Genomic DNA, 21213 nt, shown 5'->3' with positions numbered 1-21213 from the left:
TGCTCTTTGACCCTGGTCCTCGAGCCTTTTAGGTGACTTGTTTACAACGTCATCGGTTGCTACTCTGCTCAACCCAGATGTTATCGCTCTCTTCAGGTCAAGTATAAATTCACCCGGTTTCTTATTACACTATGTGCTATTTATAGATGCATTGTATCTCTTAGAAAGTGTAGCCTCCACGATGAGTCGAGTTCTGCATTTCACCCGTTTATAAGGAGTCACATTTCAGGCTAAATCAGTATGGCAGGTTTACGAGATAGTACTGTACCATTTCAACATTTAAATTGAGTTGTGGGGAAATAATACCAACACTTGCCGTTCAGTCAGCGAGGCACTAGAGGTGACCTGATAATTGATTGTATATGGTAGTTAACAGTGTAAGGCACTTCCATATTTATTTCCCTTTATCCTTATTTAGGATTGGATCAAGTAATATACATTGTGTTAACTTAACATACAACAGCAATTCCAAATTCTGTTCAGGTCAGATTGTCTATTGGTCCCTGTTCAGAGTAGTGCACTACGTGGTGAATGAAGTGCCGTTGGGGACAGCCCCAATTTTGCATTACTGTCACTTGCATACATGATCAACCTGTCATGTTAATTTCTGGAGGGACAAGATGAATGGTTTGCTGACTTTCCTTTTAACCAAGATGGATCATTATTCTACACACACTCAATGCAAGGGTATAAGGTCAGTAGGCACAAGTGACAGCCATTTACAGAATAACATTGAAAGGAAAGGTTACATTAAGTACAATATAGATTTTTATTAGTTGGATATTAAGAAAAAAGCCAGTTTTAATGTTCCCAATTCTATATTCAAGTTGCAATTCTTATAACTTCAACACATGACATGATGTAAATATATATGTAAATAGCCAAGCCCATGAGGACAAATGTTTCACCAGTTTGGATTGTGTGAACCAAAGTCACTGCAAAAAATACCCAATCTCAAATCAAAATGGAAAACAGCTCATATCCAATGCTTATGTATCGGAGAATGTAAACAGTACAAAAGTGAAGCAAAGTTAAATTGAACCTGATTGATTATGTCAATATAGAAAGATACATTTTTGAAAGTTTAGAGATCTCACCAACCAAGTGTTGCCATGGAAACTGAAGTCATGTCATCACAGTGCATTAAACATTTGCAAGAAACAAAATACAGACCAAAGTACCAGAACTGCTTGGGGAATGTTTGATATCATTTTGTTTTTCATAGCAATGGAAAAATATAACATTGTACAAACATCTTCCGATTCTCATTTTAACAGCTTAGTGAGTGACCCTTTTCCAAGTGCACCTAGAAACCAAAAAATGGGAACTGAAACAAGCCCAATTCACTAGTTCATGTAGTTCAAATTATAGATTAAATTTCTGAACTTCATACTGTAGGCAAGTATGTGTTTGCTTGTTGTATTTTACCCTGATGAGTAGTCTAAATTTGGCACTCGTTTTCTACTCCTTGCTCATCTTAGCACTAAGAAGATGTCAGTGTTACATGTCAAATGTAGTTATCCTTAGCCTTGAATGATCCTGATGCACTCAACGCATACGTCCTCACCGATTCTTGTTAACAGGGCTGGCAAGAAAGGGTCTTTATCTACAAGCCCACACTGAAGATGAAGAGAAACAACTGATGCCATTAAAAAGAAAAATGGTGAACATTTGTCAGTGATTCTCTTGCAGGAAATAAAGAAAACCTTCCCAATTCACTCAAGTGCTGCCAATAAATCATCTACCAAGCCCCCACAGCCCTCTCCCAAAAAGCATCAGAAATACATCTTACTGAATTTGCTTGAAGCTTTATTATTTATTTGAAATAACCGGGGGGGTAGAGACAGTGAATCCCCTCTCTCACATACACACTCCATCATCCAGGCTGATCAGCTCTACCCCTGCCACGCTCTGGGGGCTCCATACAGGGGCAGGCTGGAGGATTGCAGAGAGGCAGGAGACGAGGGGGGTGGAGACCGCCCGCTCATCCCCCTCGTTTAGTCTTCTTTCAACTCCAGCAGTGATCCTTTGGGCGCATTTCCAACACCCCAAAAGTGAGCTTTTTTCAGATTCCGGTTCAGTTCACGTTTGCGTAAAATTGACCATCTCCATTATTGAAGTCCACAACCATATAGTGCTTGAAGGAACCAAAGTCAAGGGAAAAGTCTTCCACAGATCGGTCAAAGAGCAAAATAGTTGAGTTCTTTCGTATCATGTTGTGTTTGTAATTTTCCCTCAAAAGAGAACCACATTTTGGCAGTTCATTTCTCTCTACTCTGGTGATCCTGTTGTAGACTAATATTCGTTTTTCAGAAGAGTTCTAGAACTAGCCGGCTACAGCGATCCATGTTTTTGTGTGGAGTCCTTGTCGTCAAGTCAGAATCAGTCCACAGGTGGCCGAAGAAGAGGGTTTTGGGGGAGGGGGCAAAGGAAGTGGTGGTGGGGGTTCAGGGGTGGGGCGCTGCTGGTCTGCCGGCGACTGCTGGATTTGTACTCAGAAGGTGGTGTGACGTCGATCCTCGCTCACTCTCGCTCTCACATTCTCAGACACTCATCTCAGCGCACGCTTCACTTCTGCTTTAACTCGGACACGACGCAAAAGACAGAAGAAACTCCAGTGGGGTGTTTTCATTGTTGTCTAGCTTATCCTCGACAAGCATTAACTCTGTAGAGGGAAAATAAGAACGGGTTATTTGCTGTAGGAGCCAAAGTTCTGTGTTCACGTGCTCAATGCATGTATAGTGATCCTTCTCATTAGGCTGCTCCAGTGAAATTCTGGTGACTTTACACGATACATGCTCTTTCATGAAATCACGAATGGTTACAATTTCACACCATCTCCAAAATAAAATGGACAAGACTAGCATTTCCTGCATAAGTATCTCCCAACGCAACATTAACTTTCAAAATGTACGTAGTTAAAAAATAGATATTCTCCCTTGGCTATTCCCTTGCGGTTTCATGGTGCCAGTCAGTAGGTCATTAAGGTCAGTAACTCACCAGGCCTGGCTCTTGAGCTTGCGCAGCTCCTTGGTGGCCCATGTGGCCAGCATCTTGGTTATGGTGACCTTGGACCTCCGACCCTCCGTCAGCAGGTCGTTGATGAGGGGTCGCATCTCTACCAGCTTCAACACGTCCTTCCCAAACGCCGTGCACAGGTCTCTGAGGAAGGGGGGTTAACTAAGCACGTATACAGGAACAACACCATTTACATACTGTAAGAAGAAGCAGAGGAACCAGTTCAACATTGATCAAGTCGCTGGGAACACGACTTCGATCTACCTCAACTCCTTTTCAGGCCCCTTACTGACAGTGTGTGCAGGTTTCAGATAAATGCTATTAAGCATCAGGGTTTAAGAGTACAAGATCTAACAGACCAGACAGGTTTTCCTTAGATTAAAAAAACATTTTAAATTATAATTCAGTGTTTTTCCATGCATCTTAGCCCAAGCTGCCCCTAACATTTTTATGTTATGTCGTACCAAAAGCATTCAATATTATTGTGATCCACAAAGCAAACGTCACTACCACTGAGATAATCCTAGTTGCTTTACCCTATAAGTCCGGCGGCGTTTGCCACCACGCCATTAGAGTGGTCCTCGTCTTCAGCGATGTGATGGATGAAGGACAGGATGAACTCCACTCTGGGCTGCACCAGCATCACGTCAGCTACAGGTAGGACAGAGAGCGGGACAGAACGATACAAAGACAATGTCAGGCACAATCATGAGAATTAAGACTGAGGTGACAAGATGCCCAATATTCCATCAAAGTGGCCATATTCTGGCAAAGAGGTGATTTAAGGATGCTTGTTAGGAAAACATGGCACACTGCAAAGTCTGAAAATCAGCAAATGCCACAATGTGCAAGTGTGGGGTCTCGCAAAGTCCAGTGTAGACAATGACAGCCCTGCTACCTCATGAACACTGGGTGAAATAGACCCTGCTTTACTCTGTGACGCCCTAAAATCCCAGCTGCCACAGCTCAGAGCAGCGAGAGGACCAGGCATCAGCGGAAGGACTCAGTCTCCACTGTTAACACAAGTGCAGGAAAATCCTACAATTGGCATCTCAAGAAAATTAAAAGACACAATATCAATACCATAGTCAGCAATACGCCAAAATACTAGATCCACAAGATCTGTAGATTAGTTATGATGCTGGGAGGATGGCGGCTAGGGGACTCACGGTGCACGTTCTCCTTGTCTCCCTTCAGGCCCTGGATGATACCAGTGTAGGCCTCCAGACAGCCCTCCCGCAGCTCGTTCAGATAGTCCACCATGTCATAGTCCGTCTGCCAGGGGGGAAGGAACCAACACACACAGCAGGTTAGAGGGACGGAGGACAGACCGCATCGAGGTGCGCAACGGTCATTTGATGAATCCAAAAGGCCTTCAATAAGAATAACTGGTCAATTAACACATTTTGCTAGACTGAACCATTGGCCACCATATTACTAACAAACTCCGGAAGAGGCAAGCTTAACAAGGTTGCTCAAGGAAGAAACTTGTGGGGTCTCGCAAAGTCCAGTGTAGACAATGGCAGCCCTGCTACCGCATGAACACTGGGTGAAATAGACCCTGCTTGACTCTGTGACGCCCTAAAATCCCAGCTGCCACAGCTCAGAGCAGCGAGAGGAACAGGCGTCAGGGTCAAACGAAACAAGGGGATGCCAATGTGGTACAGCGCGTCTCCATCTGTTCTACCTTGTCGACTTGTGCCTGTGACGCCTGCTGCAGCGTGTCCAGGACAATCTCCAGGTACTTCTTGAACTCTCCTCCGATGGCCAGGGCAATGTCTCCGAACACCGACAGGATCTGGGGCTTCACCGACCGGTGCACATTCTCATTCTGCGGGGGGCAACACCCACGTCCTTAGTCAGTACTGGTGACAAACTGCATTAGTGTCCACAAGACTTAACCTACTAAACAAAGACAGTTGGAACTATTTTCTTTCTGATAAAACCTTTTTTTTTTTTTGGGGTGTCCACGGTCAGCTTGACACGAAGGCATTTGCATGTCTCTATAAAATAACCGATCCATAAAACGGAGGCTGTAAATCTGCAATACGACTCAAGTGTATGGTCCTGCACATTCCAGGACCAATAATGGCAGCCTCGCCATTTCCAACACTGGTGGCAGAAACTAAAGTGCAACTCACCCCCAGGTTCTCCAGCAGGAGCTGCATGATCTCGTCGCAGTACGGCAGGATGTTGGACATCAGGGCCCGGCACAGGTCACACACCAGGCCCACTGCGGCCAGACACACCTGACGAGGGAGAGCGAGGGAAGGGTGGGTGAGTGAGCGGTGTAGCTCGGTGAAATAATCGAGTGTTGACTCTTACAGCAAGCATTACTAGAACTTAGCTACTAAAGCAGTGCATTTCAAGTGTGGGGTCCAGCAAAGTCCAGTGTAGACAATGGCAGCCCTGCTACCTCATGAACACTGGGTGAAATAGACCCTGCTTGACTCTGTGACGCCCTAAAATCCCAGCTGCCACAGCTCAGAGCAGCGAGAGGAACAGGCGTCAGGGGAAGGGAGGACAATTTATTTTATTTTTTTTGCTTTAAGAGATTAATATAAATCCTTGAAAAAAAAATAATAATCATAGAACCCACTTGATATTCTGCGTAATTCTTCAATCCAATTCCCAGGAAGGGTTTAAAGGCATCCATGTATTTCTGAAAGTCAGCACCCAATACTGAGGAAACATACAAGACATTACAGAACAACATGGTTACATGCACACAATAATACGATTGTGAACAGTAGGATTAATGACAATTAACATTTCAAATGCTTTGCAAGAAGAATATCCTGTACATATGGCCATATCTAAATTCAGTCTCCTTGACGGCACTTTGATCAAATGTAGAAATCTTTTGATCTTCAATCAAAATAAGCTTTCTCCCATGGCGACCATGTTATTTTTGGGAAAACTATTTGAGTCGGACTTTCGGACAAAGTTTCGATTGAAAACTAGTTCTAAGATTCATACTTTGAGTGTGTCCAAACTCAGGCATTCGAGGGAGGCTTGAGTTGCTGGGGCTAGCACAAGCACAGATCAAACACACAGCTGGAACACCGACTGAGCCGTTTCTATACCCTAATCTTTCAGAGAGATACCTGGGTTTTCTGAGATGTTTTAATAGGCTTATGTTGACTTTGATCGTGACCGTACAGCGATTAAGATCAGCAGAGTACGGTGTTTATATGACCAAAGCCATAACACCACATGTAAACGTGCTCAGTGAGGCATGTAACACTGGACATGTGACACACCATATACTGTAAGGGTGGAAATCAGTTTAACATTGACCAAGTGGCTGGAAACAGGTCTCAGATAAATCCTATTAAACATCAGGGTTTTCAGCGTTTTGAGTACAAGATTTTTCATCACAGACCAGATACGAGGTTTTACGGCTTAGATTCACAAACATAATTCACCCCACTAAAATGGGTGGAGGGTGTGGGTAGAAAACCTGTGTGTGTGTGACTTATGTAAAACAAAAATAAATAAACAACTTTATATTAACCCATCCACTACAGTGTGACATTTTTAAACGGCTCACCTTCCACCAAGGTTGAGACAGCCATGAGTGCATCCTCCTGTACGCCCCCGGAGCCGGCAGTGTTCTGGAACATTCTGAGCAGCGAGGCCATCACCACGTCGGAGATCTGCAACGCGTCCTGGTGCTGCACCTTCCTCAGCACATTCTACAGAGAGGTGGGGAGGGAAAGGGTTAACCTAACATAGCACAGGCTAACTTGAACGTCGTTTAGCTACTGTGAGGAGAAGCGGGAAAGAGGATAAGTCAAACCCAGAAATTGTTTCCTTTCCTCATAAAGCCTTCTCCTTTCCTAGTATGTTTTCGATCTTCCTATTAGAGTCATCGGGGTTTTCCGTACATGATTTCTCATCACAGACCAGACAGATACTAAAATGTGTATCACCTTTAAAATACTCAAGACCGCAAAGTATAATAATGGAACGCCCTAGGTATCCTTCTACCTCTTGTTCGAGGAGGTCGAAATAGTTTGAGGGTCAAGCTGAATGAAGTCGACTCGTCTCACCTGCAGGGTGGCACACAGCAGGGACTGGAGGTCGTTGAACTGAATTCTGTCCGACGTGCTCTGGATGTGAGACTGAGGAGAGAGAGAACGCATGAAAAACAGATTATTCAATGGGACTTTATTCAATATAGAAAAGGCTCCAAGCGAAATGTATAATAGTTTAAAGTAGGTCTCAGATAAATCCTTAAGTAAACATCAGAGGTTCAGAGTTTTGAGTACATGATTTCTCATCACAGACCAAAAAGCCCCCCCCCCCCCTTTTTGTGCCATACCCCAATCCATCACTCCCATCCCTCCTCTCTCGGTTGGGACCTACCTCCATCTGCAGGACCTGCTGCAGGCGCTCCATGATGACCAGGGTGGTCTTCTGCACGGCTGGGTAGCAGTCCTTGGCGCTGTTCTTCACAATCTCCATCAGGGCCTCGTAGGCCGCGCTACGCAGGTTGTTCTGGTGACCGTCCGGCCTGGTGGACACAAAGGGAGAACATTGAATTATTTCACTTAAATCATTATTACTATGCAGCAGCAGCAAAACAATATTATACAGAAATGTGTACAATTCTTGGCAAAACATTTGGCGCACTTAAATACATAAACCTGATGGAACTAGGACAACGAGACTGGATAAGAGACTCACAGCCTTCAAAAGGTTATGTACAGCTAAGGGCTTCAAAAGGTTATGTACAGCTAAGGGCTTCAAAAGGTTATGTACAGCTAAGGGCTTCAAAAGGAATTCCTGAGGAAGTACATTTTAACGCCATTCTACATCTCCAAATGCACTTTTGGTCTCAGATATTGTGGTAGCGGTTATCCATCACACGTTCAGTGAGATGCATGATTCCTCATCGCAGACTAGAGAGAGTTAGTCTCTAGCCAACTCTAGAACTCCTCCATACAAAATGTATAGCTTGCCTAGCCAAGTGGAGAGGTTTCTAAACCTCTACAGACCTGACAATAGAAGGTGCCGTTCCAACCCACTGTCTTGCTTACCCGCCTGCGGTTTCTGGACAGTCCTGCCTGCGGTTTCTGGACAGTCCTGCCTGCGGTTTCTGGACAGTCCTGCCTGTGGTTTCTGGACAGTCCTGCCTGCGGTTTCTGGACAGTCCTGCCTACCTGTCTGTGGTTTCTAGGAGTTTCTGGACGATGAGTTCGAAGGAGGAGGAGAGGCAGTAGGTGGCAGGCTCCTCCTGTTCCTCTGCTGCATCTGTGCCTTCGTATGCAGCCTCCGCCAGGCTGGAGAAAGCCTGAGGGAGGGAAAGGGAGAGAGAGGGATGGAGGGAGAAGTTATGAGGGCATTCGTAAGAAAACCCATGAATGATTATGTTTGGTCCGAAAAAAAGAAACATTTCTAGCAGGTCTCAGATATTGTGGTAGGGGTTATCCATCACATGTTCAGCGTGGTGCATGATTTATCATCACAGACCTGACAGGTATTTCTCTCAACTACAGACACTTTGATGCAACATATTCCACTCGAGTGGGGTGGACTGAGATCAATTGTTGTAATTGAGCAAGTGTCTTTGTACTGTGCAGTATATCGTTGATGCTTGTGGTGATAAAAATCCTTATCTGTGGGATTAACAAAGAACTACTGCTACATGTGGAGGCCCACAAGAGGACCACGATGGAAATAAGAAGAACTACTGCTACATGTGGAGGCCCACAAGAGGACCACGATGGAAATAAGAAGAACTACTGCTACATGTGGAGGCCCACAAGAGGACCACGATGGAAATAAGAAGAACTACTGCTACATGTGGAGGCCCACAAGAGGACCACGATGGAAATAAGAAGAACTACTGCTACATGTGGAGGCCCACAAGAGGACCACGATGGAAATAAGAAGAACTACTGCTACATGTGGAGGCCCACAAGAGGACCACGATGGAAATAAGAAGAACTACTGCTACATGTGGAGGCCCACAAGAGGACCACGATGGAAATAAGAAGAACTACTGCTACATGTGGAGGCCCACAAGAGGACCACGATGGAAATAAGAAGAACTACTGCTACATGTGGAGGCCCACAAGAGGACCACGATGGAAATAAGAAGAACTACTGCTACATGTGGAGGCCCACAAGAGGACCACGATGGAAATAAGAAGAACTACTGCTACATGTGGAGGCCCACAAGAGGACCACGATGGAAATAAGCTGTTCAACTTCTGGCATTATCCTCAATGATTTTAAATGCATTGTATATCAACGTGTTGAATTTGGTTTTTGAAAACAATGGTCAAATAAATAAATTAGCGGCTCTAGCTTCTGTCTCACCCAGCAGACGTTGGACGCGACGCGTGGCTCGGCCCCGAGGCCCTCGATGAGGCACTGCAGCAGAGGGGCCAGGTACACCTCATTGATGGCCGCCTCCGGCAGCAACTCACAGATCCTGCCCACCGTCCAGGCCGTGGTGTCCCTCACCACAACACTGGGGTCCTTCATCAGCTCAATCAGCATGGGCATCGCCTGGGAGGGGAGAAACAAGAGCAGACTGGTCGTTAACCACAGTAGTGTCAATAAGCAGAGGAGGGGAGCAGTGAAAAGCACTATAGAAATGTAATAATAATGAATCAATTAGAATGTAAGTACTATAAACCAGTGTTCAAGAGTAAAAAGACAGGCGTGGATGGGCAGAGAAAGAAAGGTACTGTTAATATAACAGCAGTATTCAGGTGTAGCAAGAGAGGCATGGACTGGAAGGAGCGGGAGGACAGTGGGCGAGATTTTACAAGTCGTGTGTCTCATTGTCTCAGAGCCTCTACAGCAGGGGTGGGCAATTCCAGCCCCCAGGGCCTGATTGGTCACAGTTTTGCCCCAGCTAACACACCTGACTCCAATAATCACCTAATCATGATTTTCAGTTTAGAATGCAATTTGATTAAATCAGCTGTGTTTGCTAGGGACGGAGATAAAGTGTGACACCAATCAGGCCCCAGAGGACTGGAGTTGCCCACCCCTCGTTTACAGAGTAGGGCTGGGAATTCGGTAGTGGGATTTTATTGCGATTCGATGTTCCAAACATATTGTTCACCATATGTCTGCTGCAGAGGCACAAGAGAGAGCCATGAGAAAATAGGGTTTGATCAATCATGTAATTAAGTGAAGACAAAAATTGTTTCCATACTTCCATACTACTACAAGCTATGAAGGAAAAATACAAGCGTTTTTTGGTGCAGGTACAGCCAACTAACAAAAATATTGCAATTGTCAAAATGATACGAGTCAAAAATAATATTCCGATATGCAACTATCGACCCCCCCATCATCACTACTACTACAGAGAAAGTCTAAATGCAGATTTACTGAACTTGTCTGTGCAGGTCTCAGATAAATCCTATTAAACATCAGGGTTCTCAGGGTCGAGTACAAGATTTCTCATCACAGACCAGATACAAGGTTCCACTGCTGACATTTCTTGCTTCATACATTTCCGTTTTATAACGGAAACAATAGTATTTTATTGGACAACGTTCGCTAGTCCCGTTTGTCCGTTTTCTTGAATTTGGTGTCTAGTGAATGACAGGTTTCAGCGGTGTGATTATAGACACTTGCACAAGTTTATCACCAGCTCACTCAGACAAGCACCCAATTCAGTTATCAGTTCAATAGGGCTTAGGGGTCAAGGATTTGGGCATAGTCTGTGTCCCAAATGGCACCCTATTCCTGACATAGTGCATTACTTATGTGCCCTGGTAGAAAGCAATGCACTAAATAGGGAGCCATTTGAAACGCAGCCACACACACAGTCATGAAAGAACATTGTGGTTCAGCTGATACCACCCTATTCACAGCTTCTCCAGTCAACCCTACTTGTGAGTGAACATGTCTGTAAATACCCGATCACCCTTGCAACAACTTCGGTCTGTGGTTCATCTAAAGATGAACTTAAAATGTATTTAAAGCCAAACCTGTGGATAGTTTCATTATAAACCATATGGGAGTTTAAGCACAAAGAGAAGACAATTCATTATGTGATGGGCGTGCAACACAAGGAAACTGAGAAATACTTGCAGCCTCGAGATGACCTTTGCAACAGATCCATTTCTACGTTGCCACAAGCTATCCTCTTCCTTGCTCGCCACACCCATCAGACGGTGGACTGTTAGTACGCATGTTAGTCTACGCTGCTGTGAAACTCCACCGAAACAAATCTTTTTACCGACTCGAGACGCAAGACTCGTTTTTCCTGAGCGACTGGTTCATTTGTCTTAACCTGCTAGTACTGGCCGCAGCGAGTCCTACCGACAACGGGATTAATACACGCTCCCCTGGCTCAGCGGCTCCAGAGATGTGCGCCGACCGTCGGTCATACGCGCACGGGGAAATAGATCATAAGCGCAGAGAAGAAAAACACGTTTCGAATTGGTAATTGATCGCATGGTGCAAGAACGACCGCAAGTCATTGATTATTGAACGTCATTGACACAGCTTATTTTTTTAGAACCAAAACATACACAGCCTCTGCTCAACAAACTCAACCTGGAGAATGAATCGTTCTGGGGGCTGCAGTTTGAGCATTGTGCGCAACGCCCACAGAAGACGTTTAAACAATGCATTACACCAAGAGTCGTTCACAATCTAGTCCGGTTGCAGCCACAACTAGACCCCGTTTCAAATGTATAAGGAAACAATCTTAGTTGTGGGCCTAGCAATCAACCAGTGTACATTGTTCAAAGCACAGTTTCACGTCTCAATCACAAATGACAGCTCCAATAAGCCCCTACGGTGAACGAGACGCTTGTAGAATCATGACTCGAGTTCTCAGTTCAACGGTGGGGGGGGGGGTCCTGCGCGCGCGGGCCATTACGGACTCAAATGAACAAAAAGGCGTCTAGCGAGACGTTCCTTTGACTGAACGAACAAAAATATCTGAGTCAGTCAAAAGAACATCCCATCACTACTATGCGTAAGATGCAAAGTTAATTTCCTAGCAGATGGTCTCCTCTATCTGATGTTAGTTTATAGCAGGCTCTCTGGTTGAGATCATATGGTGGTGTTGCGTTCATGGTATGTCTTCATGTCTAATAAAAAGCTGGAGCTGGAGCACACCCAGAGAAAATTAATTTGCGTAGAGGTGCTGACTAACGGCGAATAAAATGTAATAGTCGCAACATATTAAATACATTTTTATATATATATAAATATAAAACTCAGTAATTTATTGGGTAAACCTACATTTCAGCATCACTGTGCCTTCTTCAGGGTAATGTCATGAATGCTTGAACCAGGTTATGTTGACGAAGACTGCAACCACTGACAGTGAGGGGTTGTATCATAATTATGAGGTTAATTAGAATGAATTGAGCGAAACTGTTAAAATAGTAGTTTACAGCATGTTGAATATGTGTCTTCGTGTGGTGAAGTTAGTCACCTGGATGACGAGGGGTTTGAGCTGGTTGAGCTCGGGCCCCTCCAGGATGGAGCCGAAGGCCATGACGGCGGCGTCGCGGTAACGCCAGTCGGGGTGCTTGATGTGCTCCTTGATGAAGGGCAACACGTGAGGCACCACGTCGTCCTCGCAACACGTGGCCAGCAGCATCAGGCACACGCCCGCCGCCTTGCACGGGTTCCAGTCGTCATCGTCGTTGTTCTCGTCCTGAGGAGGAAGCGAGAGGGGTGAATGAGAGGAGACTCATTTACATGAAACGCCATGACATTGAGAAAGAAGGAATAAAAACCAATGTCACGTGACAGAGGAACATATGGGGGGCTGGACTTGCACATAGGAGAGGTGAGAGGAAAGACAGGCATTTACATAGAGATGACCTGATCGTGTACACAGGGGAAGGAGATCCAGAGGAAAATGGCATATATTTACATGAACAGGTACCTGTAGCATGAACAAGGACACTGAGAAGCAAAGGATACAAACAAAATAACAGATACCAACACAAAGGACAGATAAACCCAGCTAGACAAGTCCAGTGCCTCTCATTAAAGCCCCTAATAGATAGACTGCGATGGCATGTACAGAAACACTCACACCTCCCTGCTAGACTTCACATGGTACACTTGGACTAATTATAAAAATGGGTGGTAGCAGTAGCACACCATCTTCCTGGGGGAGCATCCGTGGTATTAAGACACAAAATGTTGGTGTCTGGATGGGTGAGCCTCCATCCCCCTTAATTCTGACTGGTTGCACGTCTATGCAAGTCTTCGATTTTGTGGTAGGGGTTACCTATCACATGTTCAGCGTGGTGCATGATTTTCCATCACAGAGCAGACAGGTTTTCCTAGGCGACAGAATCTTCATTTCATCTAAAGCTGGGGAATTCTGCCAGCTATTCTGCCAGCTGTGGTGTTTCAATAGAGAATGTAATACCAGTAAATGACATCCTTATCAATCATCCCTAACGTGTAATGAAGGTGTTAACGAGGTGATAAAAATGACTGCCGCGGGGCTCTTCCCCTGCGTACCTGCTTGGTGAGTGTCTGGGTGAGGATGGGCACCAGGTATTGCAAGGCTCCTTTGGCGTAGAACTTGCTGGTGTGCTCCGGGGGCTGGCCCTGCTCCGATGCCTGGGGAGAGAGCGAGTGGTACCAAGCTTAGAGGAATATTGACCTTTTTGCTGTCCATTGTATGCATTTTGCATCTAACAAACCCCCTCCAGGTAAGGATGTCAGCCTAATGGCTGAAAGTTGTGTTATTAACAAAATAACAAGGTACATGCAGGTCTCAGGTAGTGGTGATCCATCAGGTGTTCAAGCAAGGTGCAGGATCTCTCATCAGACCAGATAGGTGAGATAGATCATCACTCAGCAACATGGCTAACTGGGACCCTTTCTGGTGTTATATATAAAACATATTTACATTCGTGGGCTGAAGTGTTGCCTTGTGTTTAGTTTATAGAGTTGAAACACTTTCGTGGGGGGGGGGGTCCTCACCTCAGTCGCTTCGATGGCCAAGTCCATCTCCTCGTCGCACACGTTCGACCAGAACTCGATTCCTTGTAAGGCAACTTCATCAATGTCACTTTTCATGGCTTCTATTGTGATCTGTTCGGGGTAAGGGAGGGAGAGGACAGCAACCAAAAAAAAAAGGGGGGGGTTCAATTTAAAAGGAGCGTCCTTGATACGGACAACTGGCGTCCGTGCAGGACTCAGATATTGTGATAGGACGTTATACATCAGGCCTTTTCGGCGTGGTGCATGATTTCTCACCACAGACCAGACAAGTGGTCAACAAGCGACGCTACAATATCAGTAACTGATAAGGTCCACCAAGACCTTGTTCGGAGTTCTCTGCCTCGGTTACTTCAGAAAGTAGAAGCACATCTAAAGACCACAGAGCAAGACCAAGTTGCTGCATGGGGGTTGCTTACCGCAAACAGTGCTGGGCCCATGTACGTTTCCATGTACTGATAATACAAAGACATTATCTTCACCAAGTTCTGTAAGGCAGCCACTCGTACCTGTGGGAGACAGACATCGCATTCCACCAACATTGGTTAAGAAGATGATTATTGGCCGAAAGCATGGAATAAAATTTGCCAAAAAAAGGTTTTAAATAGAAAAGAGAAACTCACGATACTCACTCTGGTGTCTGGGCACTGTGTGGCCTCGCAGACGACCTGCATTATAAAGTGCCTCTCCGTCTGGAAGACACAAACCCATTCACTGTTACGACAGGCACAGACAAAGCATTCGAAACCCAGCCTTGTGCGAAGGTCTCAGATATTGTGGTAGGGGTTATCCATCACATGTTCAGCGTGGTGCATGATTTCTCATCATCAGACCAGACCGTTAAGTCGATAAACAAGCTCAGATTTGTCCATTTCGTCTTTCCATTTTTTGGGCAGGAGACACAAACACACCTCTTTGTCGAAGTTGGCCTTGGTGAACTCCAGTGAGTTGAGCAGTGCGTTGGTTGCAGCCAGCTTGACGTTATTGCTGGGCTCCTCCTTCCTCATGCCCTGGATGATGGCTGTCAGAATCTGGTTGGCATTGTCCTGCAGCTGCTCAGGGTCCTACGGCACAGGGGAGGAGAGAAGACAGTTGTTCGTGGAAGCTACGTCTGCTCTGCAGTGGAACAGGCACATGAAAACACAGACATCCAAGTTAGTCTAGGTTCGATTTTGGAATGTTGTCTTTGTGCAATTGAGGACACAATGTCACAAGTTTCATATTACAGTAGTTTGACTTTTAGATTATAACCCCCGTGTCCCTCATGTACGCAAGTGTGTGTGTCAGGAGCACTCACTATATCCTGGCAGATGTATCCGATGGCCTCCAAGGTGGACTCCTTCATGTGCTCGGTGCTGCTTGGGTCCGTCACGTTGGCCACCAGCTGGGGAATGAGCTCGGGCCACTGTGTGACGGGGACCTCTGCGCAGGCTATGCCGGCCACGCACTGGGAGGCCGAGCTGGGCCGGTACGTCTCCGTGCCCAAGGTCTGCAGAACCTGGAGGGGAGTGAAGCAACTGGTGCATTTGGCTGGGTGAGGCCGAGGGAGGTGGAGGACATTGGTTCTTATAGGAGCCAAGGGCTTAAGAAAAATAAGTAATTTGGCTGGGTAGGTTTAAGGTTAAATTATCGAAGAGTAATCAACTTCAGGATCCTCTTTCCCCAAGGGGATATTTGAATGAAATGATTGTCACTGTGTAACCCACACTGTCACTTAAAACTGTAATATAGACTTTAAGATACTTCAACCCCAAAAAAGGAGGGGTGGTGGGGAGTCATGAGACCACAAAATCCTACTAAATCTAGAAAGTATAAATAAATATGCACTAAGAGGTGGAAGAGGAGTTTCTCCTTACAAAGTTCTTGATTTCCCTCCGGGCGTTGGCGTCGATGGCCAGCCATCTCTGCTGGTAACGCGTCTTCACGTCCGGGTCTTTGGAGGTGAGCGAGTTCTTCACCTGCAGCCCTGCGGCCACGCGAGCCACCTGGGTGTTGCCAGGGTTGGCGAGCACCTTGGAGAGCTCCACCAGGAACGTGGGCTGGAGAAAGGGAGAGTGAGTGGGGAGAGATTTTTAAAATGTATTTTTACAAATCAGGCCATAAGATGGTAGTGGTTTAGTAAAACACAGGTAAGAATAAAATTGTCATCACCACAGTCTTTCAGTCCTTGGCATGAGTAAGATTTCACTGCAGTGACACTGAAATGTTCAAGTTACATTCCGCAACTGAAGGATGTAGGAGGCTAGAAATCAAGACATGACGGAGCAGGTTCGTATGCAACAGCAAAACAATTTAGACACTAAATTCCATTCATGCTGCAGTCAGTGGGTGGCAGCAGTGGCCTCCACAAAACACTAATGATCCATATGTGGTAGTTTTAAATCAGATCTGTAATGCGTTTGTGTAACCAAAACAACAAACTGCTAAATTCATACAAGTCCTGTTGAGTTGTTTGGGTCTGTTTTACATATACAATGCCTCCGGAAAGTATTCAGACCCTTGACCTTTTCCACATTTTCTTACATTACAGCCTTATTCTAGAATGGATTAAATAAATAAAAATCCTCCGCAATCTACACACAATACCCCCATAACGACAAAGCGGAAAACAGGTTTAGACATTTTTGCAAATGTCAAGAAATTTACCGAAATACCTTATTTACCTACGGATTCAGAACCTTTGCTATGAAAATCAAAATTGATCTCAGGTGTATCCTGTTTCCAGTGATCATCCTTAAGATGCTTCTACAACTTGATTGGAGTACACCTGTCGTACACTCAATTGACTGGACATGATTTAGAAAGGCACACATCTGTCTATATATAAATGGTCACACAGTTGACAGTGCACGTCAGAGCAAAAACCAAGCCCTGCGTGAAAAGGAATTGTTTGTAGGCTCTGAGACAGGATTGTGTCGAGGCGCCGATCTGGGGAAGGGTACCTACAACTTTTTGCAGCATTGAAGGTCCCCAAGAACACAGCAGCCTCCATCATTCTTAAATGGAAGATGTTTGGAACCACCAAGACTATTCCTAGAGCTGGCCGCCAGGCCAAACTGAGCAATCAGTTGAGAAGAGCCTTGGTCAGGGAGGTGACCAAGAACCCGACAGTCACTCTGACAGAGGTCCAGAGTGAAGATCCTTCCAGAAGGACAACCATCTCTGCAGCACTCCACCAATCAGGCCTTTATGGTAGAGTGGCCAGACGGAAGCCACTCCACAGTAAAAGGCACATGACAGCCCACTTGGAGTTTGCCAAAAGGCACCTAAAGACTCTCAGACCATGAGAAGATTCTCTGGTCTGATGAAATCAAGATTAAACTGCTTGGCCTGAATTCCAAGCCTCAGATCTGGAGGAAACCTGGCACCATTCCTACAGTGAAGCACAGTGGTGGCAGCATCATGCTGTGGGGATGTTTTCCTGCGGCAGGGACTGGGAAACTAGTTAGGATCGAGGGATAGATGAAGGGAGCAAAGAATAGAGAGATCATTGATGAAGTCCTGAGTGCTCTGGAGCAGGTTCTCTCAGACTGGGGCGAAGGTTCAACTTTCAACAGGACAACGACCCTACGCACTCAGCCAAGCGGAAGCAGGAGTAACTTTGGGACTAGTCTCCGAATATCCTTGAGCAGCACAGCCAGAGCCCGAACATCTCTGGAGAGACCTGAAAATAGCTGTGCAGCAACGCTCCCCATCCAACTTGACAGGTCTTGAGGATCTGCAGAGAAGGGGAAAAGCTACCCAAATACAAGTGTGCCAAGCTTGTAGCGTCATACCCAAGAAGACACGATGCTGTAATTGCTGCCAAAGGTGCTTCAACAAAGTACTGAGTAAAAGGTCTGAATACTTATGTAAACGTGATCATTTTTATTTATTTATATAAATTAGCAAGAATTTCTAAACCCGTTTTTGCTTTGTCATTATGGGGTAGTTAGTGTATGTAGATTGCTACGAGAAAAAAACTAAATTTAATCAAATTTAGAATAAAGCTGTAACAGAATGTGGATAAAGTCAAGTGGTTTGAATACTTTCCAAAGGCACTGTATACTCTGCATTGTGACCAATTTTCACTTTAAGATTTCATCTGTGAATACCACCCATATTCCAGATCCCACTAGCGGAGCCTATGAGGCATCAAGTATCTAGCTTGGCGTCACTAACCAGGCTTCCTGGAGATTGAAAAAGTATGTCCAAATATTTAGATGAGAAGAAATCGCTATGTCATTTAGCTAATGGATCAAAAGACAGATTGGGTTTAATCACAATGTGGTCTTCAATGATAATGAAAGACAGGCGGGCACCACAAAAAAACATTGACCCTTTACCCTTACTTCCTCTTCTCTAACCAGCTAGCTACACCCGCTTGCTTTCTACTCCAAAAATGCAATGACCATCTGTCAGTGGGAGAGGAGTGCTCTTTCTCACTACTTAACGCTTATCAGGCAGCTTTCCGGTTAACTATTAGGTACATGAATATCATACTTAATCAAATCCAGCTATAGGATTACAACATGTTAGCCACATGTGTTTATATCAAAGCAGGGCAATCCTGATCCTTCACTAGCAGTGTACTCGTTTTCGATGCCGTTGTTTTTTGCTCAAGTGATATTCAACTGAATTAATTTAGAAATCAATTAAACGAGAATTTGTCGTAATTTAGTTTGTGCCAAGTGATAATTCCGAGGTACTGGATGCCTACATGGGTGTAGCTGGTGTGCTAGCTAGGTAACGTGGGTTAATGCTTGGTCTCTGGACTGTTGCATTGATAGGAGAGTCTGTTTGTGTGGTACCTTCTGTTCAATGTGCCTAGCCTGTCAGATGACTGAGAGGTATGGTGAATGCTTCTGTCTCCCCCTGCTGCCAACAACTATGATGATGATGCGCACATCAATGAGAGAGAGATACAACATCCCGGGCAGCTTAATTGATGACTGGGCAGTGTACATGTTCTGTGGGCCCTGTGCTCTATGTCAGATGGCAAGAGAGATGAAACACCAGCTGTGTTGAGATTGAAAGGCAATCAATCCATTTGAGTTTTGGGGGTCTGTGCATACCTAATAAAAGAAGAAGAAAAACATTGATGGATTTATATTACATACAGTATCTGATGAATTCCAATTGAATAAGTCATGCATGGAATTTAGAATTGTAAGTCGCTCTGGATAAGAGCGTCTGCTAAATTACTTAAATGTAAATGTCTCCATTTATTCGCGAAAGCTGAGGTGTGTGACGTTGTTGCCATAATGTTAAGATGGGGGATGGAACGGTCCAGTTGAAAACGCCGGCAATTCAATGACCTGTCTTTCTGGCGCCAGACTTGAACATGATAGAAATAAATTATCCGTCTGACTGAAATGTGTAGTTATACAAACCAAATTCTCAATTGCCGCCTGCTCCAGAAACTTCTGTGCCGCCTCCAGTTCATTTCGATCTGAGGGGGCGAGGGGGGAAAGTTGAGTTACACTATGTGAATAGCTAGTGCACATGCTGGTTAGCCACAACATGAAGCAGCAAAGTTATGTTAGCATACATCTACAATTCCTTGCTCGCTAGGCTACCACGATTAGCAGTGATCACATTCAATGCTACTGCGGTAATCTATTTGGGAAATTGTGAGTGTTCATTTCATGAGATATTAGTTCGTTAAATGAAACAGCCACTTTATCAAGCCTTACTCGTTAGAAAGGTGACCCATGTCATGCAACATGCTGGCTCCCGGGGATGCGTTGCTCACTAGCGGATAGGTACTTGATGGCAAAGATTGAGTTAGCCATCGAGCTAACCAACTCATATCCAACTTTAGCTAACGTAGTTAGCTGTCCTAGTTACATCACCACGCACACGTGCATACTTCACTAGCTTGCTAGCGTATACGACCTAATAAGGTTTACACGATCGAGTACGGGCCTATTCTATTTTTTTCCCACATCGGCACATGCTAGCTACATTACATAGCTAGTAATCTAGACTGTAAAGTTAGCTGGCGTGCAAGGCAGGGCCGACTTAATTACACATGAGTGGCTAGCTAGCCAAGTAAATTGATAGGTAACTAAACGTATCAACCCAGTAAAAACATGACATCAAAATGACAAACTATTTGGGTGACAACTTTTCCAAAGGATAATACATTTTGACAACTGGCAGCTCTGTCAATGCCGCCCAGATTGAACGATTAACAGTGCTAAAAATTGAGCTAGTTCATAACAGAAAGCCGGATCCGCGGAGTGAATAGGCCGTAACATTAGCAGCCTAGCTAGCAAGGCACTTCACTACTCCCTTTTTCTGATTTAACTTTGGCCCGTAATCGTTATCAAATACAGATATGTCAAGTTGCTGGGCCTAAACTCTTCACATAACTGTTAAAGATGAGTATATGGAACTGTATAATCACCCGGAGAGACTGTTTTTTCGAGGATTGTGATCAGCTCCATTCTGTCCCTTAACAGAAGTCGCTAGTTAGATTGCCGCGCACAACCCCGGATTTTATTTATTCATTGTTCAGCCAAATGTAACAGGACCGTGTGGATAAAACAATGAAAGCCAGTGAGAAAAACATACACGCCGGGTATCCTCCAGCCGATTAGTTTACTCTGGATATGCGCTATTTCCAAACGCGGAACCTTAAAACAATTTGTTTAAGCAGCAATGCCGCTTGTCCATTCTGTGGTCGAGAGGGGAAAGGCCTTGTTTGACTCCGGCGGAAGAATATCTATCACACGCCGCTACTATGGCATAAAAAAAAATTAAAAAAAAACATTTAACTCCTCCCTCTCTCCTGCGCATGCATGTGCGCGCACGTTGTCTGAAGATAAATATATTCATTTTTAACCAAAACATTTAAGGTATTAGCCAACTGTTGTATGATTGTTGTCGAAGTTGTAGCTTTGATGTCCTGTACTTAATCAACCATACAATTATCTGACTTCTCAGTAAATTCTAAACCAAATGGAGTGGACAAAATGGGTAGCTAGCCGAATGGAATGACATTTGACCATCATTTCAGTTGGTACGACTCACGTATAAGTAAGTAATCCCCCTATACTTATGTACTGCCTATATATTTTTATTTCCAATGAACGTGATGAAATAAGCCATGGCAGAGTACAACCAGGACACCGAACTTGGAGGACCACCCGCATAACAATAATAATCATAATATTTGGACAAAGTTAAAATAAATCGTCCCTTATCCTGCCATTCAGGTCCATAGGGGGCACTATTGATTTGGTCAGT

At 44.8% G+C, this 21213-nt stretch overlaps 1 protein-coding gene and 3 non-coding genes across 7 annotated transcripts; all 4 read right to left on the bottom strand.

Moving 5' to 3' along the window:
* Window positions 1-755: 755 nt before the first annotated feature.
* Window positions 756-20700, bottom strand: LOC118384142 (importin subunit beta-1). 4 transcript variants are annotated; one of them, XM_052518655.1, is made up of 22 exons: window positions 19656-20693; window positions 19353-19411; window positions 15837-16019; window positions 15278-15478; window positions 14892-15044; window positions 14604-14672; window positions 14400-14489; window positions 13963-14073; window positions 13495-13596; window positions 12446-12670; window positions 9349-9540; window positions 8187-8317; window positions 7390-7537; window positions 7074-7145; window positions 6572-6716; window positions 5618-5700; window positions 5160-5267; window positions 4706-4849; window positions 4188-4293; window positions 3555-3669; window positions 3001-3162; window positions 756-2665 (listed from the first exon to the last, which is right to left on the bottom strand). In XM_052518655.1, coding segments are annotated over exons 1-22 (2625 nt in total). In that variant the 5' UTR covers window positions 19681-20693; the 3' UTR covers window positions 756-2664. The 4 variants fall into 4 exon arrangements, with proteins under 4 accessions (XP_052374615.1, XP_052374613.1, XP_052374614.1 ...); XM_052518653.1 differs by having other exon boundaries at window positions 20372-20693; XM_052518654.1 differs by having other exon boundaries at window positions 14613-14672; window positions 20372-20693.
* On the bottom strand, window positions 3868-4011 carry LOC118384809 (small nucleolar RNA SNORA79). Its single transcript, XR_004825932.1, has one exon. It is a non-coding gene; the product is annotated as a small nucleolar RNA SNORA79 (small nucleolar RNA).
* LOC118384810 (small nucleolar RNA SNORA79) lies at window positions 4505-4648 on the bottom strand. The gene has a single exon (XR_004825933.2). It is a non-coding gene; the product is annotated as a small nucleolar RNA SNORA79 (small nucleolar RNA).
* LOC118384808 (small nucleolar RNA SNORA79) lies at window positions 5386-5529 on the bottom strand. Its single transcript, XR_004825931.2, has one exon. It is a non-coding gene; the product is annotated as a small nucleolar RNA SNORA79 (small nucleolar RNA).
* Window positions 20701-21213: the final 513 nt, after the last annotated feature.

Source organism: Oncorhynchus keta, chromosome 5, assembly GCF_023373465.1.
Source record: "Oncorhynchus keta strain PuntledgeMale-10-30-2019 chromosome 5, Oket_V2, whole genome shotgun sequence".
NCBI classification, from domain to species: Eukaryota; Metazoa; Chordata; class Actinopteri; order Salmoniformes; family Salmonidae; genus Oncorhynchus; species Oncorhynchus keta.
Note: the sequence above shows the minus strand (reverse complement) of the source record. Positions and strands in the feature narration are given on the sequence as shown.